We start from the raw sequence: 25177 nt of genomic DNA, 5'->3' as shown, positions 1-25177 counted from the left end.
TTAAAGATGGCGACGAGAGACAGAAACGAAATTGAGCGGGTGGACGATGCCGAATGCCACCGAAGCTAAATGTTATGCTCACATCGCATCGCCTGCAGCAGGCTACGGTGGTGCGTTTCGATTATCGCTTATTAGAAGCATGCTGTACGCTGTCAACGGCACTACATTCCATATGCTGTAAAACAGGTAGGTGAAGATGCTTATCGCAATAGGTTTGGCGGTGATAGTGGTGAATGAGGCAATCGATGACCTGGGAGGAGATAAACTGGTACCAGAATAAGAACTGAGTGTGCGCTGGCGTTTTCACACGAAACGGGTGGGCGAGTATTGCGGTGAAGCTGTCGCAGTGGGCGGTTATATACTGTTCTCGATTGCGCGTGCTTCGCACATTTTCTTTTTTACATGGGATCTAGCGGCTGGGAAACATATCCTATGATTGCAGTTTGGTGATGTACTGAACGTTGGTGCCGAAACATCTTGTTTTCTAGGAACGTATGAACCGGTAGAAAATAAGCATAACTCTACTGGGTCATTTCTTCTGTTCTCGATCACAAACGTTGACGCCGAGAAATCGTATGTAACGGCATGATTGTATCAACGAGGTTCTACTGTATACACACACACCGGGTATTTCACGTAACGACTTGAACAAAACTTTAACTTTTTCTGTGTTGGTTTTTTTTTCAACGGTGGTGCATCTCCAGCATCTTCATTTTTTTTTCTTCAGATATTGTGAAACAAACACAATGGCTTATTTTTGGTTGTGCAGAAGGGCAAAAGTGACATGGATAATGGAAAATGCTCTCTTGGAATGGTCCTCGCATTCCTATCTGATATCAGTGACACGGTGGGAGAGAAACATGAAAACGTACCGGTACTTCAGTGACACTGAAAAAGTTTTAAAGAAGTTGTGGATCTCAGGTAATTAAAACCAAAGGCATATTGTTAATGGTCATCCTGAGTTACTCTGAGTATTCTTTCAAGTGCAGCTGACAAATTCGTTAACTTAAATTATGCAGATTTTGAAATATTTATTTTAGGGCATTAGTTTGTGATAATTGTAGAGCATGCTCAGAAACACTCAATGAAGTTGTCTTCACAAGGCTATCTGTTGCGTGGTTCTTTTTTCTGGCCTTGGAAGAAAGCTTTAAAAAACGAAGATGATGTCACTGTATGCTTGTACATCCGGTTTGCAACGCTCTCAACTGTTCTTCCAAAGAGCAAAAGCAGCATTCCCATTGTAAAAGAAGCGATCGGCTCCAGCATCTAAGCAGCCATGTCAGCAGTGATGCTATGAAGGTGATTATAGGGCACAGTTTAAATTATAAGCGATAGGTGAGCACTGAAAGCTGATTGAAACACACTCGTTGGCTTGTACAATGGGTATGAAGGCTTTGTTCTTTGGAACCGCAGTTGGAAGCGCTGCAAAACAGATGCACAAGCATGCAGGGATGTCATTTTTTATATTTCGTGGGCTTTCTTTAGAGCCAAGAAATGAAGAACCACGTAAAATATAACATCGTGAAAACAACTTCATTGGGTGTTTCTGAGCACGCTGTACAACTTCTACAATCGAATGTATGCTTAAACATGGATGTTTAAAAATGTGCATAATTGAAGGTAGGTAATTGTTAAACTGCGATTTGAAAAATACTCTGAGTAACTCAGGACAGCTACAAACAATATGCCTTTGCTGTGTAAGTGTGTGTTTGTGATATATAGCTTTTCCTCCAGAAATTAAGATTCTAACTTTTATTTTTGTCAGACTGAAACAAAATGTGGAAATCTTGTGCGTTCTAACCCACCATGTTTAGGTGAAAAGGAGTGATAAACATGTCTGCATAGAGCTTTTATTACTTTTCCTTTCCTTTGTTTCAGGTTCTCTTGGAGGGTCTACACCAGGTTTCCAAGCAAAGATGTACACCTTCCCACACCAGTACAGTGTGGCCAAGTGCCCCTTTGTAAGTGCACTGTTGCCATGTTATGTTTGCATTTGAGGAAGTTGTATGTGGCCATATGCATGCATTGTAGACAGACTGGCCACATGTCACCAAGTTCTTGTGTTAGGCTACGAGGTAAGATTTTTCAGTGATTTGCTTTTTTTTTTCTTTTTTCTAGTGAGCATATCTTATATGTGTGATTGCACCCAATGTAACTTCCTAAATGACTTCATTTTTATTAGGATATGGTTTTGACAGTTATTGTGAACCCAGCACAGACCATAATAATTGGCTCCACAAGCAATCTGCTCCATATATTAAATTCCATTCAGTACAACTGTATGACCTTCCATTCCATAGATTTAGAGACGATCACTTACTCCATGCAAAGCTTCAGCTTGGCACAAGAAACAAAGTATGCAGCAAGAAAAAGAAATCATACTTTACAGTGCCAGAATTACATATCAAAAAAGTATATAGCATATAAAAATAATAAAATGATAGTAAAGCATAGCAGTTTAGCAGTTCGAACAAGATAAATACCATTGTTCCATACACCATCATTTACATTGCTTAGCAGATAAAGTGGAGCATTTATTATGTATTCATGGTTTATGCAATGCCCCACATTTTACAATGATCCAGTACGGCCACAGAAAAATAAACTACTTCACAAAAATAATGTAACAAAGGTTCAAATTTCATGGAACATGATATCTTCTGGAACTACCGTATTTACCACCTGCGTAATGCACTTTTTTTTCCCGATATACTGAAGCAAGTTGGGGGGTGCGTTCATTATGTGGGTTAAATTTCGTGGAGACATTTTCGAAACCGAAAAAATTGAAAAGTAATACGGTATATATGATTTGGAACAAGCATAAAATAACTTATCTTTGCCGTAAAAATACATGGCCCATTTGCAAACCGAAACTTCACTCCGCATCAGAACCACTAGACCTGCTGTTCAGGTTGTTCGCCGCTTCATCCACATCGTGGTTCCACGTTCCACCATAGAATAAAGAACCAACGTGTCAGCTGCTCAAAGTCGGCGCGGCGTAAGCCATTTGCATGCTACGAACGCGCTCCGAACAGTGATCTTCGGTCGCGCCCCAACTCGTCCTCGCAGCCGCTTCTGGCTCTCTGCCGTTATCGCAAACACCATGTTGAAGCGCGCACCTGTTTTGACAAGCACGCTATGTGCATCTCTTTCCTCGACCGTTCTGCTCATCGGCATGTCAAAGTTTATCGGTGTCTGATCAGCGTTTGCATTTTGTGAGCACTCTAAGTCCCGCATAACTCGACTTAAGGCCCATCACACACGTCGGAACCAAAGGCAGGCAGAAAAGCGAGCCACAGACACGTGAATTCGACACTATGCCCACTATGCTAACCAAGTGCCGGTCGCTCTATGGGGCTCTTGCATTGCCCAGGGGGCGCTGCGAAAATGGTGCTAAAAAGCGCCCTCTGTCCTGAACTGGGTAGTACCAAGCCCGGTCGTCTGCTTCGGAAAGCACGTTTACAATATGGACCCACCACTTTCGGTTCTGTTGTACCACGGCTCGCAGCGAATATCGGGCGCCGAAGATTTTTTCAGGGGTGGCACGCTGCGTAAAGTCAATAAATTATGCAACGCCGAATACGTGTACGCTGTTCAAGAAATAAGCGGCGAAGTTTTAGCCCAGTGTGAATCGCAAGTGAAGCGAGGCGCATACGAAGTTGAACTTCAGGTAAGGTTTGCACGCTGCTAGACTCAGGCGCACAAATGCGAGGAAATGCTTGCTATAAATGAATTCACAGCAGCGATAAGCGGACATCATGTGTACGGAACTGCTCGAGCACACGACGGTACGCACCGCGACGGCAGCGGTCTTTCGACATGCCGCGAAACGGCCGGCCTCCTGCAATCTTTGTAGACTGCATGCCGCTAGACAAGTAGTTATGCCTGCACTGTAGTAGTGGCCATCTGTCCCTTTAGCAACTGATAAATAATTGGTGCAATGCATACGAGCTCACAGTAACGTACATGCAAATCGCGCTGCAGCGCGAGCTCGTGCACTGCTCGCTTGATGTATCTTTTAATGACAGTGCTCGAACATCGGTGTGCTGCAATCAATATTACCTTGCTGCACTGCCTCAACGTGCTGGCTTGAGGTCAAGGATGAGCAGATTTAATTCTCTAACATGTGCTGCTCGTAGTGGGGTAGTGAATTGTCACCGAATCAGCCCGACCATCTGTGGTCATTTGCACACACCTGGTCACTTCACCAGTTCGCACCAGTCGAATTGTTAGTTGTCGCTGTGGCCGGGTCTCGAATCGTGAATCATCAGCCATGCCTGCGGCTATGTCGGTCTGCCGTGGGGAATGTAGGTGCAGAAGACCGAATTTTAGGACACAGATAATCAAGCAAGCTTCAATATGGGTGAGACAGTCAGCATAGCAGGAAGTTTCGCTTGCCTAGAGCGACGAACTGCAGCTATCCAGCACGCCCGACGGTCCGCTTCGTGAGGCCTTGAAGGAAAACGGTAGAATCTGATGTTGGGATTCAGGCCTTCTTGTTCATGGCAGCCCACGACGCAGAAGTAATGACGCGGACGCTTTTTCGAGGCTGAGCTAGGTCTCTCCGGATCGGCGTCGCCGATTCCTTCTGCTTCGAGCATTACGCCTCACAGAGAGTCCGTTTTCTTCAAACCATAGGCTGCGGCTAGCTCGCTGCGTGGTCTGTGAGAAGTGACGAGCCTTTTCGCACTCGCAACAGGGCAGAAAAAAGTGTGAATCGACGTAAAACTCGGGCTAGAAACGTGCTTCACCACAGCCAGGGCTCAATACTACCCAAGCCGGTACTACCCAGATAACGTTTCGCGCGCCGCCACCAGGCGCCGCTACTATACCTCGAACTCCAGTGCAAGATGCCCATGGCCGCCCCTTCACTTCGACTCTCCTGTGCACCGCGCCCAGCCGCGCATCTCACACACGCGCTCTCCTATTACATGAACGTAAAGTACATAAACTGCATATGTTGCAGCGAGCCAGTTGTGTTTTTTACTCTCTTGAATCTGCGAGGTGCCTTTGCGCCGGCACTGGCAGAAAGAATGCGTTAAGGATTAAGTGCGCTTGCTCTAAACACATATGTGCGAGAGTCAAAGGTTGCAGTCTCTATGAAAAGCTACAGCAAAGCCGTTCGATCGTGGGACTGCACAGTAGCAAAGCTGAGGGTGCGTTCATTACGCGGAAAAAAAAAAAAAACAGATTTTTCGCGACTAATCTGGGGGGGCATTCATTACGCGAGTGCATCCATTACGCGAGTAAACACAGTACTGAGAACGGGATGTCTTTTGGATGTGGATAGTGATGTGTCGTGCTGCATAGAAATTGAAAAAATGTCACATCAAGATGTTTTGCATTGCTTCTATATCATCTTCTTATGACCTGCCATAAAAATGAATGACATTGGGGATTTTTAGGGTGAAAATGGTACAAGAACAGCTTAGCATTTCTCGAGCGTAACATGAATGTGCTGGACACATATGTGCAGATAACACAGCAGTCATTGATGTTTCAACTGGTGCAACATTTTCATGTAATTAATATCATGGATAGAATATCAAAATATAGTTTTCCACTTATGTCAGAAGAAATTCTTTTAATTTGCCGTAAACAATATTGACTCAGTCTTCTGAAGTAGCCTTCAACCAGGCTTGTATATTTTAAATGAACTACCATATTTGCTCAGGAGATATTTGATAGTCACTTTGGTCTGGTATGTCTGTGCTGTGCATTGCAGGTAGGCCATAAAGCCTAAACCCAATGAGAGTGATTTTGTGTGGGACGGAGACGAGCGATGGCTTTGAGTGACAAAGCGGGCCATCACGCGAAATGATCGCTCGTTCTTGTTGCGGAATTGCTCGGTTCGAGAAGTTACGATTCGTCGCTTGTTGCCCGGAAGTGCTATGAGCAACTAGCCAGTAGCGCAAAGCTGGAACTGGATCAGTCAAGTACTACTGACTGTTGCACAGAACAAGCAAACGACTAAATTTTGATACGTGCAAAGATAAGAACCTACTGCAAGACCTTCAGAAATATTTTATGCTGTTCTTTACTGTAAAACACATCATCTGAAATTAATAAAGCATGCGTCACGCCAGTTTCGGTGCATAATTGCTGCACTCATATTGGTAACACCGTGGGCATGTCGCTCGAAGTCGTTGCTCGTGTGGGGTTTGACTTGCAGGCGATGAGCGAACACGACAACCATCTCCATTGTGTCGCTTTTCGCAGTCATGTGCAAGAGCGCTTGCATGGCCAGTTACTAACTTACGTTCAAATGAAAGCCTCAGCAGCAGTCTCAACCTCAGTCACCATTTGTTGCATAGGAGAGAGCTGTTGTTCGTACTTGAAACTTGCTGCATTGTGCACATAGTTTTAACAGTGCATCATGTTGCAAAATCAAAAAAGCACTGCCTTTCTTGCTGGCCTGAAAACATGGATCCAGATTAACAGTTAATATTTAAATTAAGATTAAAGTTTAGTTGAATGTACCTTGATTTTCACATTCTTGTATAATTTCAGTTAAGGGCATTATAGTTGCTTCTCTCATCAGTTGCAGCATGTGTAGCAGTGGCATAGCCAGGAATTTTTTTCAGGGGGGGGGTGCCCTTGATCAGGGAGGGGGGACTGTGTAGGCAGGTGTTGTTGCATGTCGTTTTATTCCAGGTATGCTGTTACATAGAAATTTTAGAGGGAGGGCATGTGCTCAGTGTACTCCCCCTGGCTATGCCCCTGATGTGTATTTGATGTTACATGTCTAATTGCATGTTTTGTTTGCATTTCACAATAATGACTGCGGTACCACCGCATTTGTTGATGCAACACTTTCAGGACACTCCCCTTCCCTTTGCTAACTGCCATTGGCTGAAGTGGTGTTTGAAATAACTCCTAACTGCAAGGTAATTATTAGGACTTTGCATTTTATATCCTTTTGTGTGTTTTTTGGGGTGTGTATGTGTGAAGGGTTTCAAAATTAGAAGAAATTTGGCCTCTGTACAGTCAAGGTTCATTAATTGATCCTTTGAGTACTGTAATGGCAAGTCCAGTACCTTTAAGAAGAAAATTAAGTAAAATGCGATAACATTAGTTTGCTTCTTTCCATCTAATTTAATTAGGCAAATGAGTTGGGCTGGCTGTTGCAACAAAATTTGATAATATGCTAAATGAAAATAAATTAATGAGTTTTCAGTGTGTTTAACAAGCTGTGAATGGACCTTTTTCCAATTAAGCTATACATGTTAGGCTTACTCTCGCTCCCAGCTGCAGCCAAGCTGCACCGCCATTACCACAGGGCAGGTGTGCAAAGTGAGTGCATGGTCCCTTCCATGATCCGCGGTAATTTTCTGAGCTTGAGGGACTGAGCAATAATTTTGCATGTGTTCGGGGCGATAATATTTGTTAACTCTTTCGTTAGTGCTCCTATAAAAGTTAATCATTTTGATCAAAAGTTTCTCTATGGGCTGTGAAACATTTCCTTAGAATCCTTCTGCTAGCAACCTCATGTGCCGTCCGAATTGACAACTTTAATATTTGTCAGATTTGGCCATTTCTGGTAGGTTGGGGAGGCTAGAAACACAAAGCTTTGACTGGAGATATTGTCGAAGCTATCTTCCAGTGCTCCTAGCACTTCCTCAATAAAATGACACAAGATTTGCACTTAGGTCGACTTGGCAGCATAATTATTAAATGACAGCAGCCATGAACACAGAGGAGCTTCTCTCGGGTTGTCTAATTTTCCAATCTGATGTCTAGGCTGTTTTGATGTCTCAAACAATGGTAGGTGCTCATGAGTGTGTGTTATTTTTTGTTTTCGACTAACAAATGAAACTTTATTTTTGCCACCGTGTATTGCTTTTACCCATCAGTGTTTTTGACAGCGTATGCACAAATTACTACTAGCAATCTTTCCCATCGATTGGGGTTTTCACTCACACAAGAGCATGCAGTTGATTTCCGATCGACTTTCAACTGTAGCTTCACTAGCTGTCTAATCTCCTACATTCATAACATCACCTGCGCAAGTACTTTTATTCATTACTGTACAATGTTGTGCAACACACCGCATTACTGTGAAGCATTATACATGAACTGTACAAAGCATGTGGACACTCCTGCGCCAGTTGAATGCACACTAGACCACCTTGCTTGCACAGAAAAGCTGGCTGATCGAACGCGATAATAAAGTATGAGGAGGCTTCTGCATGCTTCCTTGATCTGACAACCATTGCTTTATGAGCCTAAAGAATGAAGTAAAAAACAAACCAGGTGTCTGCTGTTATGAGTAAAAAAAAAATGCTCCCTGTACCTTAGGAACTTACCCTTCTTCACATTTGCAAAGCTATGGCTTTCCTGCATAGCATAGACATCACTATGGCTAGTATTATGCCAACAAATCATCATCACAATTTTTTTGCATTATCTGACTTACAAAAATTGGGAACTAGGAACCAAGTGCATATTTTGATATTTCAGATTTTATTTTTACTCCGTACTTATACTAAAAATAGCAAACTATTTATTTCATTTATGCTCCTTGAGGTGCTGTCTTGAAGTTTCACATAAGAATTCTGAAAAACTATCTGAGCAATTATTACTGCTTTACACCCATTCAAAACACCAGTGATCAGGCTATAACTCTGTGTATTGTGTTATACGGTGCGACTACTATGTCATGAAATAAAACGTTAACACATAAAAGCACCGAAAATGAGCACACATTTGTAGCTGTAACGAAAAGAGTTAAGGAAATATATCAGCTTTTCGTAGGCGAGACCGCAAGCAGTTTCGTTGATGAAAATGACTTCATGAACTAATGCTCAAACAATAAGCTCAGCATTTGCAACGAGCCTCATGCTGAACACTTGCTTCTATATCGATTGCACTAACCAGCGTGAAATGTTGGACGTGTTTTGCTGGTGTGGTGCACACGGTCAAGTGCCAAAAAGTGTGCTATGTTACCAGTGAGGCATCACATGATTCTTGCTGAGTAAAGCAGGCCTGCATTCTGCTAACAGCACGACGCCAGCACTTCGAACAGTCTAGTGTCGCGACTGATTCGGCAGTCTCGGCACTGCTGTAATCTACCAGTATGTATATTGCATGGTTCTTACCGTTGCCTGATGAATGCGTGATCACATGTATCACAGAAGTAGCTGCACAGTTACGTGGGGCCAAACAAAAAGAGAAATGTTGCCGCACAGCCCATTGGAATGCTTCACACGAGACCAAAGTGATACAGTTGCATTCTGCAGAACTTGGTCTAATGTGTGTGTGTGGGGGGGGGGGGGGGGGGGGGAGCAGCCGAATGAAGTTTTATGTGCCTGACAAAGCAACACTTACCTTGCAGTGTACTCGCAGTACGTGTGCAGAACTTTTGCAGGTTGTTTGTTCGTCATGATCATATTCTTGCAGTGCCCGCTCTTCATTGAGGCCAAGCATGTGCATGCATATTGTCGCAGTGCTGCGACATTTTCCCCGGGGGCAGACGAAGCTCGCTGAGCGAGTTAAAGGGACCTGTGATTGTACTGCTTGAGTCTGGCCACGTGAACAACTTGCGTCGCACGTGAACGCCGATTACTTGACGTCACTTTGGCGACGACATAGTTCACATCACTCAAGCGGCTGAGTATAACGAATGGTCCCGTGTAAGTGGCGAGAAACTTGCGGTACAATCCCTTTTTGCGAACAGGTGTCCACAACCAAACATAATCACCGGGAGTACACCTGACGGGGATATGCCGCGCATCATAGCGAATCTTGCTGTTGCCTTGTGAGGACAACGTCCTAAGATGCGCCAGTCGACGTGCTTCCTCAGCACGACACAGAGTTTGGGCGATGGAAAGATCTTCTTGGCACGATAAAGGTAGAATAGTGTCCAGAAAGCTCTGGGGAGCGCGTGCGTACAGCAAAAAGAACGGCGCATATCCAGTAACTTCGTGCTTGGCACTATTGTACGCGTACGTTACAAAAAGTAAGACGGCGTCCCAATTCTTGTGGTCAGCAGCGACATGCGTTGATAACACGTTGGTAAGGGTTCGATTCGTCCGCTCCGTGAGGCCATTGGTTTGCGGGTGGTAAGGAGTGGAATGCCGATATGCAGAACCACAAAGCCGTAAAAGTTCTTCAACGACGTCGGCGGTGAATTGCCGTCCACGGTCACTGATGACAACCCGGGGAGCGCCGTGACGGAGTATGACGTGGTGCAACAAAAATGAAGAGACATCTGCTGCAGTGGCGGATGGAAGTGCCGCCGTTTCCGTGTAGCGAGTAAGATACTCTACGCATACAATAATCCAGCGGTAGCCAGCTGACGTCTTTGGGAGCGGGCCAAGCAAGTCGATGCCGACTTTTTCAAAGGGTAGCGTCGGTGGCCTAACTGGTTGTAAATAGCCTGCTGGGGCCGTCGTCGTTTGCTTGTGGCGCTGTCAAACAGTACAGCTGGCGACATACTGTTTCGTTGTTTTCCAGAGCTTGGGCCAGAAAAATCTCTGTCTAAGTCGGTGTAGTGTGCGTGCAAATCCAAGGTGCCCGGACGTGATATCGTCATGCATGGAACGAAGGACAGCAGGGCGCAGATTTTCGGGCACAACTAGAAGCAATTGGGGACCATCCGCCGAGTAATTTTTTTTGTACAGCAAACCATTACGAAAAGTAAACGGTGTTGTTCCTGCTGGCTCACGTGCAGCTGCCCGTAGGGATTTCAAGGTAGGGTCGTAACGTTGCTCGCTCTCGAAGGTACGCAGGTCTGGAAAGTCGGAAGAGATGGAAACTAGGTAGTCATCGAAGTCATCATCCTCAGCTTTAGTGTGAGGCGAAGGGAGACGGGATAGGCAATCAGCATCCGTGTGACAGCGCCCGCTCTTGTAGTTAACGGAAAAGCTGTACTCTTGAAGGCGCAAAGCCCAGCGGGCCAACCGACCAGACGGGTCACGCAGCCCAACCAGCCAACAGAGTGAATGATGGTCAGTCACTATCGTGAATGCGCGGCCATGTAGATACGGACGGAACTTCTGAATGGCGAATACGACTGCTAGGCACTCGAGTTCAGTAACGGTGTAGTTTGTCTCTGCTTTTGTAAGTGTCCGACTAGCGTAGGCAATTACATGCTCACCGCCATCGCAGAGTTGAACAAGCACAGCGCCAACACCCACACCGCTGGCGTCAGTGTGCAGCTCAGTTGACGCCTCCGGATCAAAATGCCGCAGTACCGGTCCAGAAGTCAACAAAAATTTCAGCTGTTGAAACGCCGACTCGCAGTCAGCAGTCCACAAGTATGGGGTATCTTTGTGAAGGAGATACGTGAGGGGAGAGGCAAGCTGTGCGAAATTCTTGATAAAGCGCCAGAAATATGAGCAGAGGCCCAAAAAGCTTCGCAGATCTTTCACCGTTTACCGCCTCATTCGCGTCAAGCCACTCCAAACGACGGGTGAGATGAAAGTTCCTGCCGCGACGCATTTGATGATCACAATGTATTCTCCAGTTGTATCAAAGTATCGCAGAAGCTGTTCAGGAGTGAATGCTGGCGCATCGTTAAAATGTTGATTCCTTGCTTTCTCAGAAAAGAACGGCCTGCATGTTGCATTTGGCATGTTGCCTTCATGTTGGTAACAATACGTAACATACGTAACAATATAAAAGGTGTTTTTGCTACACATGAGCAAATACATGCTTGTTAGAGCAGAAATGATGAGAAGCTACTTCAACACAATTGAAAAAAAAAAAAACACCGAACAGGAATGTCATGAGAGACAACTTGGTCAGACGCTACCACTGTGGAGAGGCGAGGAGTGGGAGCAACCACGCCTTGCACATCAAATTCAGTTGAAGTCCCAGCTGCTAGAGGAGTCATTTACTGGTGTGGGGGTCGAGGTGCCTTCCTGCACCTCATCCCCCAGCTCATGCATTGTGCTTAGCTCGAACTCTGGGGACAGCCGCTGTAATGGCAACATGGCGAACACGACTAGCGGGCCAGAACTAATTTCCCATACAAACCTTGCTTCTCCCTCCCGGAGTCGAACTACCATGCAAGCAAATGTCACTGCGACGCACCCTGATTTGCCTCCTGAGTGGCGGTCCCTGGGCAACCTCTCCACCCAAGCTCTCTTCTGCTGAGCGCTTCGTCGCTGTGGCAGATGCTCACAGGCCAACAATGAGTTGGTTACGTGGGACCTTTGCTTCCGCAACTCCTCATTCTTGCGCGCTTAGTGGACCGCTACCCGTATAGCCCTAGCGCAGTGGGCACATATACTGGATCGGTCTTGTAGTGAGCCTTTTCCCATAAGCGCTGTGGCTGTCACACTGTTGTGCATCTCCACACTGGAAAAAAGGTCCATTACAACAATAAGGCCAGAAAAATGTATCGAATTGGAACTCACTTTAATTTATTATTTTGTGTCTCCTGGTTATGCAAGTTTCAAGATTTCGTTCTTTAAAACTGAAGGTAGCGCTAAAAAGGACGAACACAAGGTGAAAAGACGACACAACGACGAAGAAACGCTTTCTTCGTCGTTGTGTTGTCTTTTCACCGTGTGTTCGTCCTTTTTAGCGCTACCTTCAGTTTTAAAGAATGCATCACCAACTAGCCCAGCACCAAGTTTTATTCAAGATTTCGGTTGAGCCATAATGTTTTCAATATATTTCAAAACTTCAAACATATGTGGTATTCCTGGTTGTTCATTCTTGTGGATACATTCATTTTTGAGAGGTTTTGCAGGACTCTGCACAATATATTTTGGTGTCTATGGGCAACAGCAATCCTGCCATAGTGCCAAACATGTTGCCTTGGCACAGTGCCAGGAATGCTATTGCCTGTAGATACCAATGTGTCTCATGCTAGTCATGGGCAATCTCACGGAAATGAATGTGTCCTGGAAAATGAGCAATCAAGACTACCTCCCATGCTGTTTACATGTGCAGTATGAAATGAAACACATCCTGCTTCCACAAGCTGCCTAACATGAATGCCCATGAAAAGCTCTGGATTCGGACAGACATTCAAGAAGGAAAAGCATACTTTTTTTCTAAATTCACAAGTGATGTGGAATGCTTAAACTCTTGTGGCAAACATTCTAAAGCAGAAGTCAGCTACAACAGTAAGTTTTGTGTGCATATTAATTCACCTGTTAATTATTATAAGTTTGAGTTTGAGCTTACTTTGTAACCAGTACTGAGTCTCTTCCCTTTTGTTTTGTAGCTGTTTCTTTTCTTTACAGTACACTTAACCGAAAACTCATACCTAGGCCCTTGCTGTTTTTGCTGCTAGGCTATGTGGCTAAGCAGTCATTAGAGAATATTAGAATAGGGGCCCCAAACGTTTTGGGGCCCCAAAGAAATAGCGTCGAAGCCACTGCGCATGCGCAAGATGCAAACTGCGTTTGGGTTTTGCGTTGGGAACGCTATTTCACCGATTTAGCGGGAGCTCAAATAGCGTTCCCAAAAGCTTTGCGTCAACAAACATGGCGGCACCCATCGAAGCGACGGCTCTAACCTAGCACCAAACTGGGTTCGATTCGCGATAATGCGTGAAGTTCGCAAGCTAGGAGAAGTGACTGCAGTTATCACTTTCTCTCAACTAGCATGTGTTATGAAGATTGATTCATTAGACGCCGCTGATTCCGAATTCGAGTGTGGATTTTATGGCTCGTAGGCTTAACACGGCTAAGCTTGGCTGGTGAAAGCACGTAAAGTTGGTTTTGTTGCTCCAAACTAAGCACAACCAATTGTTTGCTGCTTGAAGAATAACCTCTAAATTGTAATTAAACGCGAATACACGCAAGTCATTACTATTCATATCTTAAGATGGTATATTTTATTTTATTCTTTTTAATCGTTTTTCTTAGACGCCGTAGTGGCGCTGTCAGCGCCACTACGGCGTCCAGACGCTATCTGCAAACGCAAAGCCCTATTCTAAAACTCTTCACTCCTGCGTGCCCCAACGCTAACACCCACAAAGCTCTTTGGGGCCCCAAAATATTGGGGCCCCTATTCTAAAACTCTCTATTAGCAGCAAGAAAAATTCAATGATACACTTGCTAATTAACTAAAATACACTAATGATCTTTTTGATTACCAACATTAGGGCATATGATGTAATTGTGAAATAAAATCCGAGAAATAGTGAAGTCATATCGGCTTAGTTCAAATCCTAAGACTAGCACCACTTTTGAGATATGTGACCTTGAAATATGCTATGAAATACATTGCCCTTCCACTTGACAGTTTATTAAAAGCATGCTTCTCAGAGTTCGGAACGATCTTAACTGGAGTGCCAAGGCACTTTTTAGCAGATTTTAGGAACAGATGTCTTGAAAGTGGTTCAAGTCGCAAGTTTTCTGTTGAGCAGACACACTTCAGCACTGCTTGGCTTAAACTTCGCAATCAGAAGACGAGCCCTGATGTTTGTAATTAAAAAATGTAGTTAGCATGCTTTAGTTAATTAGCCAAATTATTGTTGAAATTGTTTTCCCTGCTTTTGTAGTACCTGCAAAAACGGCAAGTGTCTAGATATGAACTTTCTTTAAAAAGTGTTTTCTGAATAGTCCTGCATCCTTTAATTTAAACACACACACACACGCACCCACGCACGCACGCACGCACACACACACACATGCATGTACGCATGCACGCACAGAGAGAGAGAGGTTTGGGCCGAAATGGAAGACATTCCAGTCGACAGAGTCATCAGCACCTCCTATCCAGACGACAACGCGGCGTGGACACTGACAGTTGAAGGGCGCTCACCCCACCATTACCTCGAAACCTGAGCAAAGGATGAAAAGGAGGGAACCACAACAATGAATTGAGAGGCACAGTTAATTAGATGTTTGCAATGAGTCAAATCACCACCTGTCTCTCAGCACTTGTCCAGCCGTCAAGATAGCGTGTAAATCGGCTGTTGCAGGGTTCCATAAAAGGCCCTCACCCTGCCCTTTACCTGGCAGCCTGAGTGAAGAAGAAAGGGGGGGCAACGACAAACAAACTAGATGTCACTGGTTGATTTCTGTCCACAGATTCCAAACCAGTTTTTGAGGTGGAGTTACTGCAGGTTATGGATAGCCTGAGTGTGATATTGCAACGGAGTCGACAATGGTGATTTGCTGCTGGACAGTCTTCGGATTCCCTAGTCGACTCGTCTAGGGAAGGTGACGGGATTAAAAGGAGAGACTTTTCGGGAGGGGGGCAGAGGGTCCTGATGTGAACTGAGACATTTAACTTGCTCCTGCATTGAGTGGGCTTCCGCACTGGAGCCGTGTAACTAAGCTAAGTAAACCTTTTTTCCTTCATTTCCTACAAGTTGACATCGTAGTCGATGGGCTTGGTGGATTCCATGCCCTGAACGCCACCCTAGCCACAACAACTGGTTGGCAGCGGTGAGATCAAGAAGGCAGTCCTCACGATCCGGGATCGGCGGACCTGTGTACAAAGCTCCGGGAGACATGAACTTCGGATATTGAGGGAAACTATGATGTAAAAGCGACTTCTGTGGATCCGTGATTGGCAGACCTCCTCTTCGTGGCTCGGGGAGACACAACCGTTGCAGTAACAGCGTAAAGTCTTGAATGACTCGAGGAAACTGAAAGGAAGAGCAGCAGAAGGGGGGCAGTTCCACCATCTGGGATCGGCGGACCTGGGAACGTGGCTCAGGGAGACACGACCTTCGCAAGCTCAATGTTGGCTGAGTTCTTGAGTGACTGCGTTTTGCCGGACGATAAGGACAGGGTTCTATCGGGCAATGAGCTATAATTGATCACCACTGGGTGTGCAGGCAATACAGGGGAAGTTGTAGTCTGCTCTTGAAAAGCATGGATATTACTTCGGGAAAGAAAGAGGAGCTGTTGCTCTTGGTAGCACAGCTCGGTATGGATATTGACCAGAGGTTGAGGAATCCAGAAATTCGTAAAGCGATTGACAACATGGGTTTCGATGAGGACGAGCTCACAGGGGCCTGGGAAAAGATATGTCGCGAGAGGATAGAAAGAGTGGAAGAGAAGGAATGCGAGGTAATGGAGCTCGAGAGGAAAGAAAGAGCGGAAGAGAAGGAGAGGCAGCATAAAATTGAACTCGTGAAAATAAGATGAGAGATAGCGTGATTAACACACAGGGCAGATATGGCGGCGTCACAAATGCAAAGTGTGGAAATGATGAATTTGCTTCAGCCATACAAAACAGGCAATGACATTGGTCTCTACCTGATTAATTTTGAACGGATTTGTGAGAGGTGATCATTTCACCAGAACACATGGCCAGAGCGGTTGTTTGAGCTGATGCCGGGCGAAGTAGTGCAGGTCGTAGTCCGACTGAGCGCAGCTGAGGCAGGCAGGTACAGTTTAGTGAAGGTGCGTTTGCTCGCAAAATTCAAGCTGTCCGCAGAGGAATGTCGGGAGGAACTGATTTCCTCAACTGAAATTCAGGAAGAAAAAATTCAGGAAGAAATCTACCACCACAACCCTTTGTTGAAAGAACAGTTTATCACCCAACCGTCATACATATAATCTCGCTCTGACCACAGTTTCAAAGGTAGTGTGCCGTCTCCACGTACTAAACTTTGTAGCAATGCATTCATTCCTCGCCCAAGCAAAGATTGGAACCACCTTCCCTCCACTGTCGCAGCCATCCTGGATACCGACACCTTCAAAACCACCATTCATGGAACGCCACATTGAAAATGCCTTTGTATCTTGCACAAATTTGTTATGTTCACCCACTCCTTTCTGTAATGCCTTCGGGCCTTGAAAGTATGTTAAATAAATAAATAGATAAATAAATAAGGTCTGGCACTGTGTTACAACGTGGAACACAGGGCAAAGAAAGGGGATGAAACCGCAAGCTCGGAGGGGGAAATCTTTCTGATTTCCTCGATTTCCTCGACAGAAAATCAGAAAGAGGAGCAGGTGCTGTGTTGCAACGTGGAACATAGTGCAGAGAAGGAGGTTGAAGTAGCTAGCTCGGGAGACGTAATTCAGCCAGAGGAAGAAATCTTGCCGATTTTCCCTCCCGAAATTCAGGAAGAGAGTCAGGCGCTGAATTACTATAAGAACTCAGTGCGAAGAAAGAGGAGGAAACAGCTAGCTTGGGAGGCATAGTTAAGCTGGAGGAGGAAATCTTGCTGATATCCCTGACAGAAATTCAGGAAGTTGGTCAGGCCGAGGAGCCGCCAACGGAAAGAAAAGAAAGGCACTCATAACGGAGCACCAGAAAAAGTGCCAAGAGAAAGAGGCGTCGCAAAGTCAGACTTGCGGCAGAGAAGACAATGCAGCCAAGTAAACCTAAAGCCACTAAACCCTGTGGGGAGTGCAGAGAAATATTTAGAAAGGCACATTTGTTGGTTGCAATGTTTCAAGTAGGAGCACATATGAATCGTCAGATGAGGTTGAAAAGAAAGCGATGTTCGGCGCAGAGGAGGACAAAAGCCAGAGGGCAATTACGTTTGTCCTCGTTTGGTTCTTTTCGAGGTGTCTGACAGGGGAGAACGCGGCGGTCAGGCAACACAACGTAGTCATGCCAAGCAGTGCATTCTGAGGGCAATGCCAGAAAGGCCGGTGGACAGTGCGAAAGGTACCGGGGCTCTGCAGCGAGGGGAATGAGATACGTGCCATTTATATTCCCGGGTTGACAAGTTTCACAGGAGCGCTCAGATAGCGCCCACCTCGAGTACGGTTTAAGGCGACAATATTCGCACACGTAAGGTTCGGAAACTTTGTTTTTTTGATATGTTGTTTTGTGTTTAGCAGATTGGATTCATATTTTTTTATACGCTTACACCGCCAAGTCTAGGTTAGTTGTTTAAACCTGTAGTGGCGCACTTATGTATTGGTTCACTTTTCATAAGTGGTCGCGAGCTTTTTTGTTTCTTTGGAAAAAGGACGCGTTATTTAGTGGAGCTGCTGTTAACTGCACGATTTAGAATGTGTTAGTACTGTCACTTGAGGCATGTCATGCTTGGACACTAAGAAGCTAAACGTTGGTGTGTGTCTCGCATGTGTAGTCATCAGACAGCAGTGTTTTAGTATTGCTTAGAGCGTGCAGGATAGAAATGAGAAAATAAGCTCGAATGTTCGTATAATTTCAAACGCGTAGCTTACGCAACATTTTTTGTTGTTGCATTAGTGCAGGTCTTTTGTGTACAAGAGAAAGAAAGACAGTGTTATTGCGTGATTCGCACGAAAGTGGTAGGTTAGCGGAGCCCATTCGGAAATTGTGGATTGCTTGAGAAGGAAGCTTTGTCTTCACGGCCTGTACTTGTTTCACCAGACTTCTGCAGAAAATGCATTCTCTGGTGTGACGCCAGCAACCGTGGTCAAGGTGTCATCCTTGCCCAAATTAACGAAAGCAGTGAAGTGCACCCTGTGCGGTACCTCACTCGAAAACTGACACAGCAGAAGAGGCATTTAGCACCTCAGAGAAAGAATATTTTTGTGTGGAATGGGCAATTCAAAAGCCAGGATACGATATTCAAGGCGCTCAATTCTCGATTGAGAGCGACCACGGCTCTCTTGCGTGGCTGAAGCAAATGTTGGAAAGAAATGGGAGATGAATGAGATGATCGCATTTGGCCAGAATAAGAATGCAGACGAGCTGGGCCGGGGCCACAAGCTCAGAGTTCTTTTTTTAGAAGCATGTCTTGTACGTATCGCTGGTGATGCTATTAAGTTAGGCAACCTATTTCTGTCTTGTCGAGAGTTGATCACGACTAGAAAGGAGGAAGACAGAGAGGGTAAAACATTGTAAAGCGATACGGGGATCATAGCGTCCGGTAGGCGTGTCGCTTGGGCACACCGACGAGTATGTGTGTGCCTGTGTATTCCCAGGAATATCGACACAACAAAGCGAGGGCTGGACCCTCGAGCTACCGTATGACATCAGCCATCTCTACTAGGATGATCTCCGAGGCTGCGACTGAACATCAACGCTTCGGGCAACCTGACACCTGGTCACCCTCACGTTGAATCTCTTGGCGGTGGAGGTGGTTGTTAGGTCTCAACACCACGAAGGCGTTAATTGAACGTTTGCCACATGTCAAACCACCGCACCTCCTATCCAGACAACAACGCAGCATGGACACTGACATGGACACTGAAGTGCAGTCGCCCCAGCATTACCTGGAAACCTGAGCAAAGGATGAAAAGGAAGGAACCATGACAACGAATTGAGAGGGGCAGTTAATTAGACATTTGTGATGAGTCAAATCGCCACCCATCTCTCAGCACTTATCCAGCCGTCGAGACAGTCGTGTAAACCGGCTGTTGCAGGGTTCCACGAAAGGCCCTCCCCCCACCCTTTATCTGGCAGCCTGAGCAAAATAGAAAGGGGGGGCAACGACGAATTAACTAGGTGTCACTGGTTGATTTCTTTCCACAGGTTGATTTCTTTCTTCGGAGGCGGAGTTACTGTGGGTTATTGCGAGCATGGCCATGGTATCGCAACGGAGTTGACGATGGTGATTTGCTGCTGGATGGTCTTCTAGTCCCTAGTCTACTCGCCTAGGGAAGACGATGGTGTTAAAAGCAGAGACTTTTCGAGAGTGAGGACAGAGGGTCCTGATGTGAACTGAGACATTTAACTTGCTCCTGCATGGAGTGGGCTTCCGTACTGGAGCCGTGTAACTAAGCTGATACACCCTTTTTCCTTCATTTTCCACAACCTGACTTAGTAATTGATGGTATTCAATGCCTCGAACGCCACTCTAGCCGTAATAAGGGCTGCCCCGGATGGCAACACAGTTCCAGAGTATAGGTGCAGTGGGCTATCTGGTACGTTGAACATCAGGACAGCAAATGCAGAAGAATAGGAGTGCGGTAAAGAGCGTGGGACGGCAAATTCATTGCCTGGTTGTGAGCAGATAGTTCAGTCAATAAAGACATCTGCATCTAAGCATGCGTATGAATGGGTACCCACGCAGCAGGAGGCAACGCTATAGTTACCGTAGATGTTGCCAGCACAGGAAAAGAAAGCGGTGGTGGTGGATGAACACTTTCATTTTGGTGGGCTTTCGGTTGAAGCATGGTCATTAGTGCACATATCCATGTTGAGAGGGTGCGTACTCTCATACGGATGTAAGATAAAGGCTTATGCAACGATGAAGTGCCATCGCTCAGAAAGGAGTGAGCTCCTGTGGTCATGTGGCTGGCCAACTTAAATATAGAGTGCACACATGAGGACATCACCGTATGTGTGACTATGTTGACTGCCAGGTCAGGTGCCGAATCGTGAGGGACCAATTCTATTATGCACCCGCTGTGGTTAAAGTCCATGTGTATGCCCAGTGCTGAGCACCAGTTGCAGCCCAATATTAAGGGTGTGCAGAGGTTTTGCACCACAATGAATGGGACACTTAAACTTTTTCTGAAAGCAGTCACAGTCATCAAGATTTCTCCAAGGGATGGTAGACGAGTTCCATCAGCTAGGAGGAGGCCGGCTGGTGCGACTGTAGTCATCTTTAGATGGCACTGAATGGGGAGCAAATTTAGTGTCATGAAAATAAAAGCTGCACTGGTGTCCACTAGGGCTTCAACATTCTCCAGTGGCTTACCTAGCTGGACTTGCAACGTGGGCATACCTTTAAACGAGCCCAGTGACAGGAGAGGGACTTGACGACTTAGGTGGGGGCCTGCCCTTGGTGGCCCGCGCAGAAGTTTTCCGATGAAGGGGTACGACACACACAGTCTCGACTGTAATGGCCAATCTTGATGCATTGATAGCAGCGCATGATTGGAGAGCGCTAACAGTATGCGTTGCAGTGACTGGCTTGGTCTGCTGACACTTGTGGACTTGAAGAGCGGGGCAGGGCACTGCAGTGGAGTGCTCCATTATGCGAGTCTCCAAGGCAAGAGCTAATGCAGCGTGAACTGTTGACGGGCAGGCGAGGGGGACGAAGCGTTGAACGTTGAGGTCAGTGATGGCATCGATGAAGGCTTTGGTAGCATTGAAGTCGGCAGTGGAGTTCGAACGACCAGCCAGGTCCTTCCACGACAGACGCCTGACATGAGCAGTGAGCTTTTGTAGGCTGTAGTGGCCCTGTTGCACGTGCTGTAATTCTGTAAGATGTTAAGTGCCGAAGATGGGCATCATCATAGCGGAACTCAAGTGCCGAGACAAGACTTGTATAGTTGGAATGGTCGGATGCTGGCAGGAACATCAGAAATTCAGTGGCAGCAGAATGAAGCTGAGCCACAAGGATTTGAGCTTTGTGGTGAGGTATTCAGTAAAGGTCCACCTAGTGGACATGTCCATTTCGTCTGCTGCTGAAGTTCTGATTGGCTGGGCTGAGCCGTTTGTCCACAGCAGCCAGGCGCCACAGCCAATCAGAACTTCAGCTGCAGATGAAATGCACGTGTTCACTAGGTGGACTTTTACAGAATACCTCCCCAGGATTGGAGAGCAGCAACAGACTCAAGCTGCATACGAAAAGCAGACCATGTGGTGCCGTCAAAGGTAGGTGGACATGGGAAGGGTCCTCGACACTGCTGCATGACGAAATTGGGAAAGGGAGATTGAGGTGCCGAGACAAGTGGAGCTTGATCAGTGGAAGCAAGCTATACAAGGCTTGAAACACATGTGGTGAGGTGGGCGACCGCGTCGCTCGCGTAAAGTCCAGTTGAGTGGCCGAAGACAGTGTTGGCATGGACTACAGCACCAATGCGAGTTAAGGCATCATACTGGGGGACATCTTGCTGCTGGTTAACATGACCGCTGCCACCAAAATGTAATGGTAGTTCGGCGCCTTGAATGGGTTCTAAGCTGAGCATGACACACCCAAATCTCAGCTGTTCCAAAAACCAACTATTCCCCTGACCCACTACTACTCTATCCTTCTGCTTGCCCTTCTCTTCCTCTTCTTTCACTTTGCAGTGTTCTTCGTTACCCTTACAATACATACATACATACATGAATGCATGCATACACGTATACACGTACACGCACACGCACATACGTACGTACTGTCACATAGTAGTGACGGTGAAAAAAGCAGCAAAACTGGGAATGATGAAGCTAGCGTTTTATTGGGTGAACCTGTGCCCTCAAAAACAGGCTACACTCAAAGAATGGCGATAGCGGCGAACACACAGACACACACACACACTCACGCACATGCGTGCGCGGTGCCCCAACTATCATGCACCAAGTAAATATAAGAAATATAAAAAAAGAGACCATTTTTTGCAGATGTAACCAACTGTATGTTGTTAGCAGAAACCTGGAGAGGTGTTCAGTAATTTTTAAATTGTTCTTAATTTATGAGTTGGTAATTATTAGTTGCTGTACTTATGACAAACATGTCAACACTGTTTTAGAACACATTAAAAAAATATCATCTTCAATTGTTTGCAGCATGCTATCTCTTGCATGGCTTGTTCTTCTGCATTTGAAGGAAAGCCCACAAATATTAAGCTGACCATGCAGCCTACTTGTGCACTGCAGCAGTATTGCTCTCAAACATGTGGCGGATGAACCATTTCCGCATGTGTAATCGCCTGTCTCAGTCAGAGATATACGACACGTGTCAACTTTATTCTAGGTGGCTGCTACATTCACACCCATGTTCAGGTTGACCTTACGCTGCAAATCAATAGCTTGCACTGCAATTTTTTATTTTTGCAGTCTGCTTACCGCTGTGACAAACGATTGTGTGCTCAGAAGCGAGACTCACACTAACAGGAATTTCGCGGCCATGTCAAGATAAATGCCCTGTCATGCAGCCTGTGCTAGGTCAGGTATACAGTTCATGAGGGTGGCTTGTTGGGCTAGTGGGTACATGGTTATACGAGGAGAATGCCAGCAAACTTGAAAGTAGAAAAATCGAGACGCAGACATAGACAAAGAGACAGGAAGGTGGCTGGCCACCTTCCTTCCAGTTACCTTCCTGTCTCTTTGTCTATCTTCTCGATTTTTTCTACTTTCAAGTTTGCTGGCATTCTCCTCGTATAACCAGGTATACAGTGCGTTTAGTTCCTTTGTATCATGTTTGAGAGCACTGGTGCTGTGACTTGTAAGTTCGGTGCCGACTGAGATTTCTTTGTATATTGCGGGATTTTTTTAAACACTGAATAAAGTCACGCAAGAGATATCGTGTCGCAAACAATCGAAATTGTTATTTTTGAATGTGTTCAGTGTTGACACAACTGCCATAAGTGTAATAATTAAAAGTTACCTAATGACCCATTACACACTATTAATTATGAACAATACAAAAATAGTGGACGTTTCTTCAAGTTGTTGAAACCAAGTTAAGTATGTTCAAGTTAAGTTCAAGTTAAGTTCAAGTTAAGTATGAAACCAACATACAGTTGGTTTCATACTTAAAGGAGGCTTTGCTTTTTTTTGAAAACTTAAAACTTAGTGCATGATAGCTGGGGCACCCTGTATATGGGCTCTCACTAACATGATGGAGCGAGATTATTAAAATGGTGCATAGCAATGTTTTTAAGTGCATCAGCACTCTTTTCGCTACCTCCCTGTTTCCTATTTGTATGCAACTCCAAGTGCTTCAGTTATGATCTGCCACATGCAGTAGTGCCACATACTTGTGCGATCGTCTGTGAGTATGCAAATACTTAAGTTGCAATCAGCCACATGCCCAGGTGATTCTATACCACTATGCATGCTACATGGGAATTCTGATGCCGCATGTTCTTGTTGGTGCCTTACAACCAAAGTGGATCTGTCTCACAGCAGAAAATCTCGGCAATGAAAAAAGAAGTTGGCTGTGTCTTTGACAAGGCCTACAGCATATTAGCCTTGGCAGCTTGCTATGGCTTGTCAGTTGCAGACATTGCGAATGGCTTGTACCCATGTCACCACCCTGCCACTCATGCTGGACCATGTTTATTGAGGCTTTCTTGTGTGGCTTCTTGCTAGTTGTGGCCAAGGTCATGCAAAGTGTGAGTCACCATGTTGGGCAGGTACAAGTTGACATATATGTTGAGGCATGTGCATGCTTTACATAACGGCACAACTGTACACAAACTGTGCAGTGTGTAAAAAGGGACTCGATTAAAATTTGATTATGTGTTAGAGTGAGAACAATGTCACCTCTTGTAAATTTTCGATCGTTTGCTGAAAAATTGAAAGTAATGTGATTTTCAATCACACATGACATGAGGTCGCCGTTGGCATCATTGCTGTGTAATGACACAGGGCATTTAGACATCTGTTGAGGCTAGGCATGCGGAAATGTGGCCAAATGTTTATCTGGAATGAAATTGGTGCTCATCTTGCTTAAAGATTTTTGACCACTGATTTTAGCCAGCGGCTATTTTAACAGTGTGTATGCAACTTGAGTTGATGAGGAGTTCTCGAACAAGGAATATTGCTTTAACCCAACATTTGTCTTCATCAGGGCAACTACTTTCCTTAGCAGCATATTTATGTATGCATAGCTCCCCCCCCCCCCCACCCGCTCATTAGGGAAGGAGGAGAATAGGCCAGAGCGTAATGTGGTGTAGCTATCAAAAAAGAAGAAAAAAACGGACTGTGTCCGGGGTGGTAGAAAATTAAAATGAAATTAAATTCTGGGGTTCTCCATGCCAAACCCACAATATGATTATGAGGCGCACTATAGAGGGGGACTACGGTTTAATTTAGACCACTTGGTGTTCTTTAACGTGCATCCAATGCACGGTATACGGGTGTTTTTCCATTTTGCTCCCATCGAAATGTGGCTACTGCGACTGGGATTCAATCCTGCAATCTCAGGCTTTGCAGCGCTGCACCAAAGCCACTAAGCCACCATGGTGGCTCGGGATGGTATTAGATGGACTGGAAATAACAGGGGGAGGAACAAAGGAAAGTTTGGAGTTATGAGAGTAAAGGCGATGGGATACTGGTTTTGAGTTCTATCGAGGAGTGCAGATAACAGCTGGAACCAGGTAAGAATTTACGGACATAGGTAGGTGTGGCCAATCCAGTGTGTCTGGTTTTATAAGAAAGCAGGAACTATTCAACTGATCTCACTGAAATTTGAAAGAAGTTGGGAGAGTATTTTGACAATAGCTGCGCCACATTATGCTCTAGCCTATTCTCCTCCTCCTCCCCTATGAAGATAGGGCGAGAGTGAGCTGCACATACACAAAAATGCTGCTAAGGAAAGCAGTTTCTGCCCTTACAAAGATAAGTCTTCTTGTCGAAACGTTGGCTTAACTCTTTTGTTACCACACCTATGGAATCGATAACCTTGACTGCCAGTTTTTCTACG

At 45.5% G+C, this 25177-nt stretch overlaps 1 protein-coding gene across 2 annotated transcripts in view; it reads left to right on the top strand.

The window, feature by feature from the left end:
* LOC126546103 (uncharacterized) overlaps positions 1 to 25177 on the top strand; it is a 107747-nt gene that overhangs the window by 44246 nt on the left and 38324 nt on the right. For both annotated transcript variants that reach the window (XM_055061664.2, XM_050194185.3), the window contains one exon: positions 1879 to 1961. In XM_055061664.2, coding sequence (XP_054917639.1) covers positions 1879 to 1961 — 83 coding nt within the window. The remainder of the gene's footprint in view (positions 1 to 1878; positions 1962 to 25177) is intronic.

The sequence above is a fragment of the Dermacentor andersoni genome, chromosome 1 (assembly GCF_023375885.2).
Source record: "Dermacentor andersoni chromosome 1, qqDerAnde1_hic_scaffold, whole genome shotgun sequence".
Taxonomy (NCBI): domain Eukaryota; kingdom Metazoa; phylum Arthropoda; class Arachnida; order Ixodida; family Ixodidae; genus Dermacentor; species Dermacentor andersoni.
This window is presented reverse-complemented; position numbering and strand designations above follow the sequence as displayed.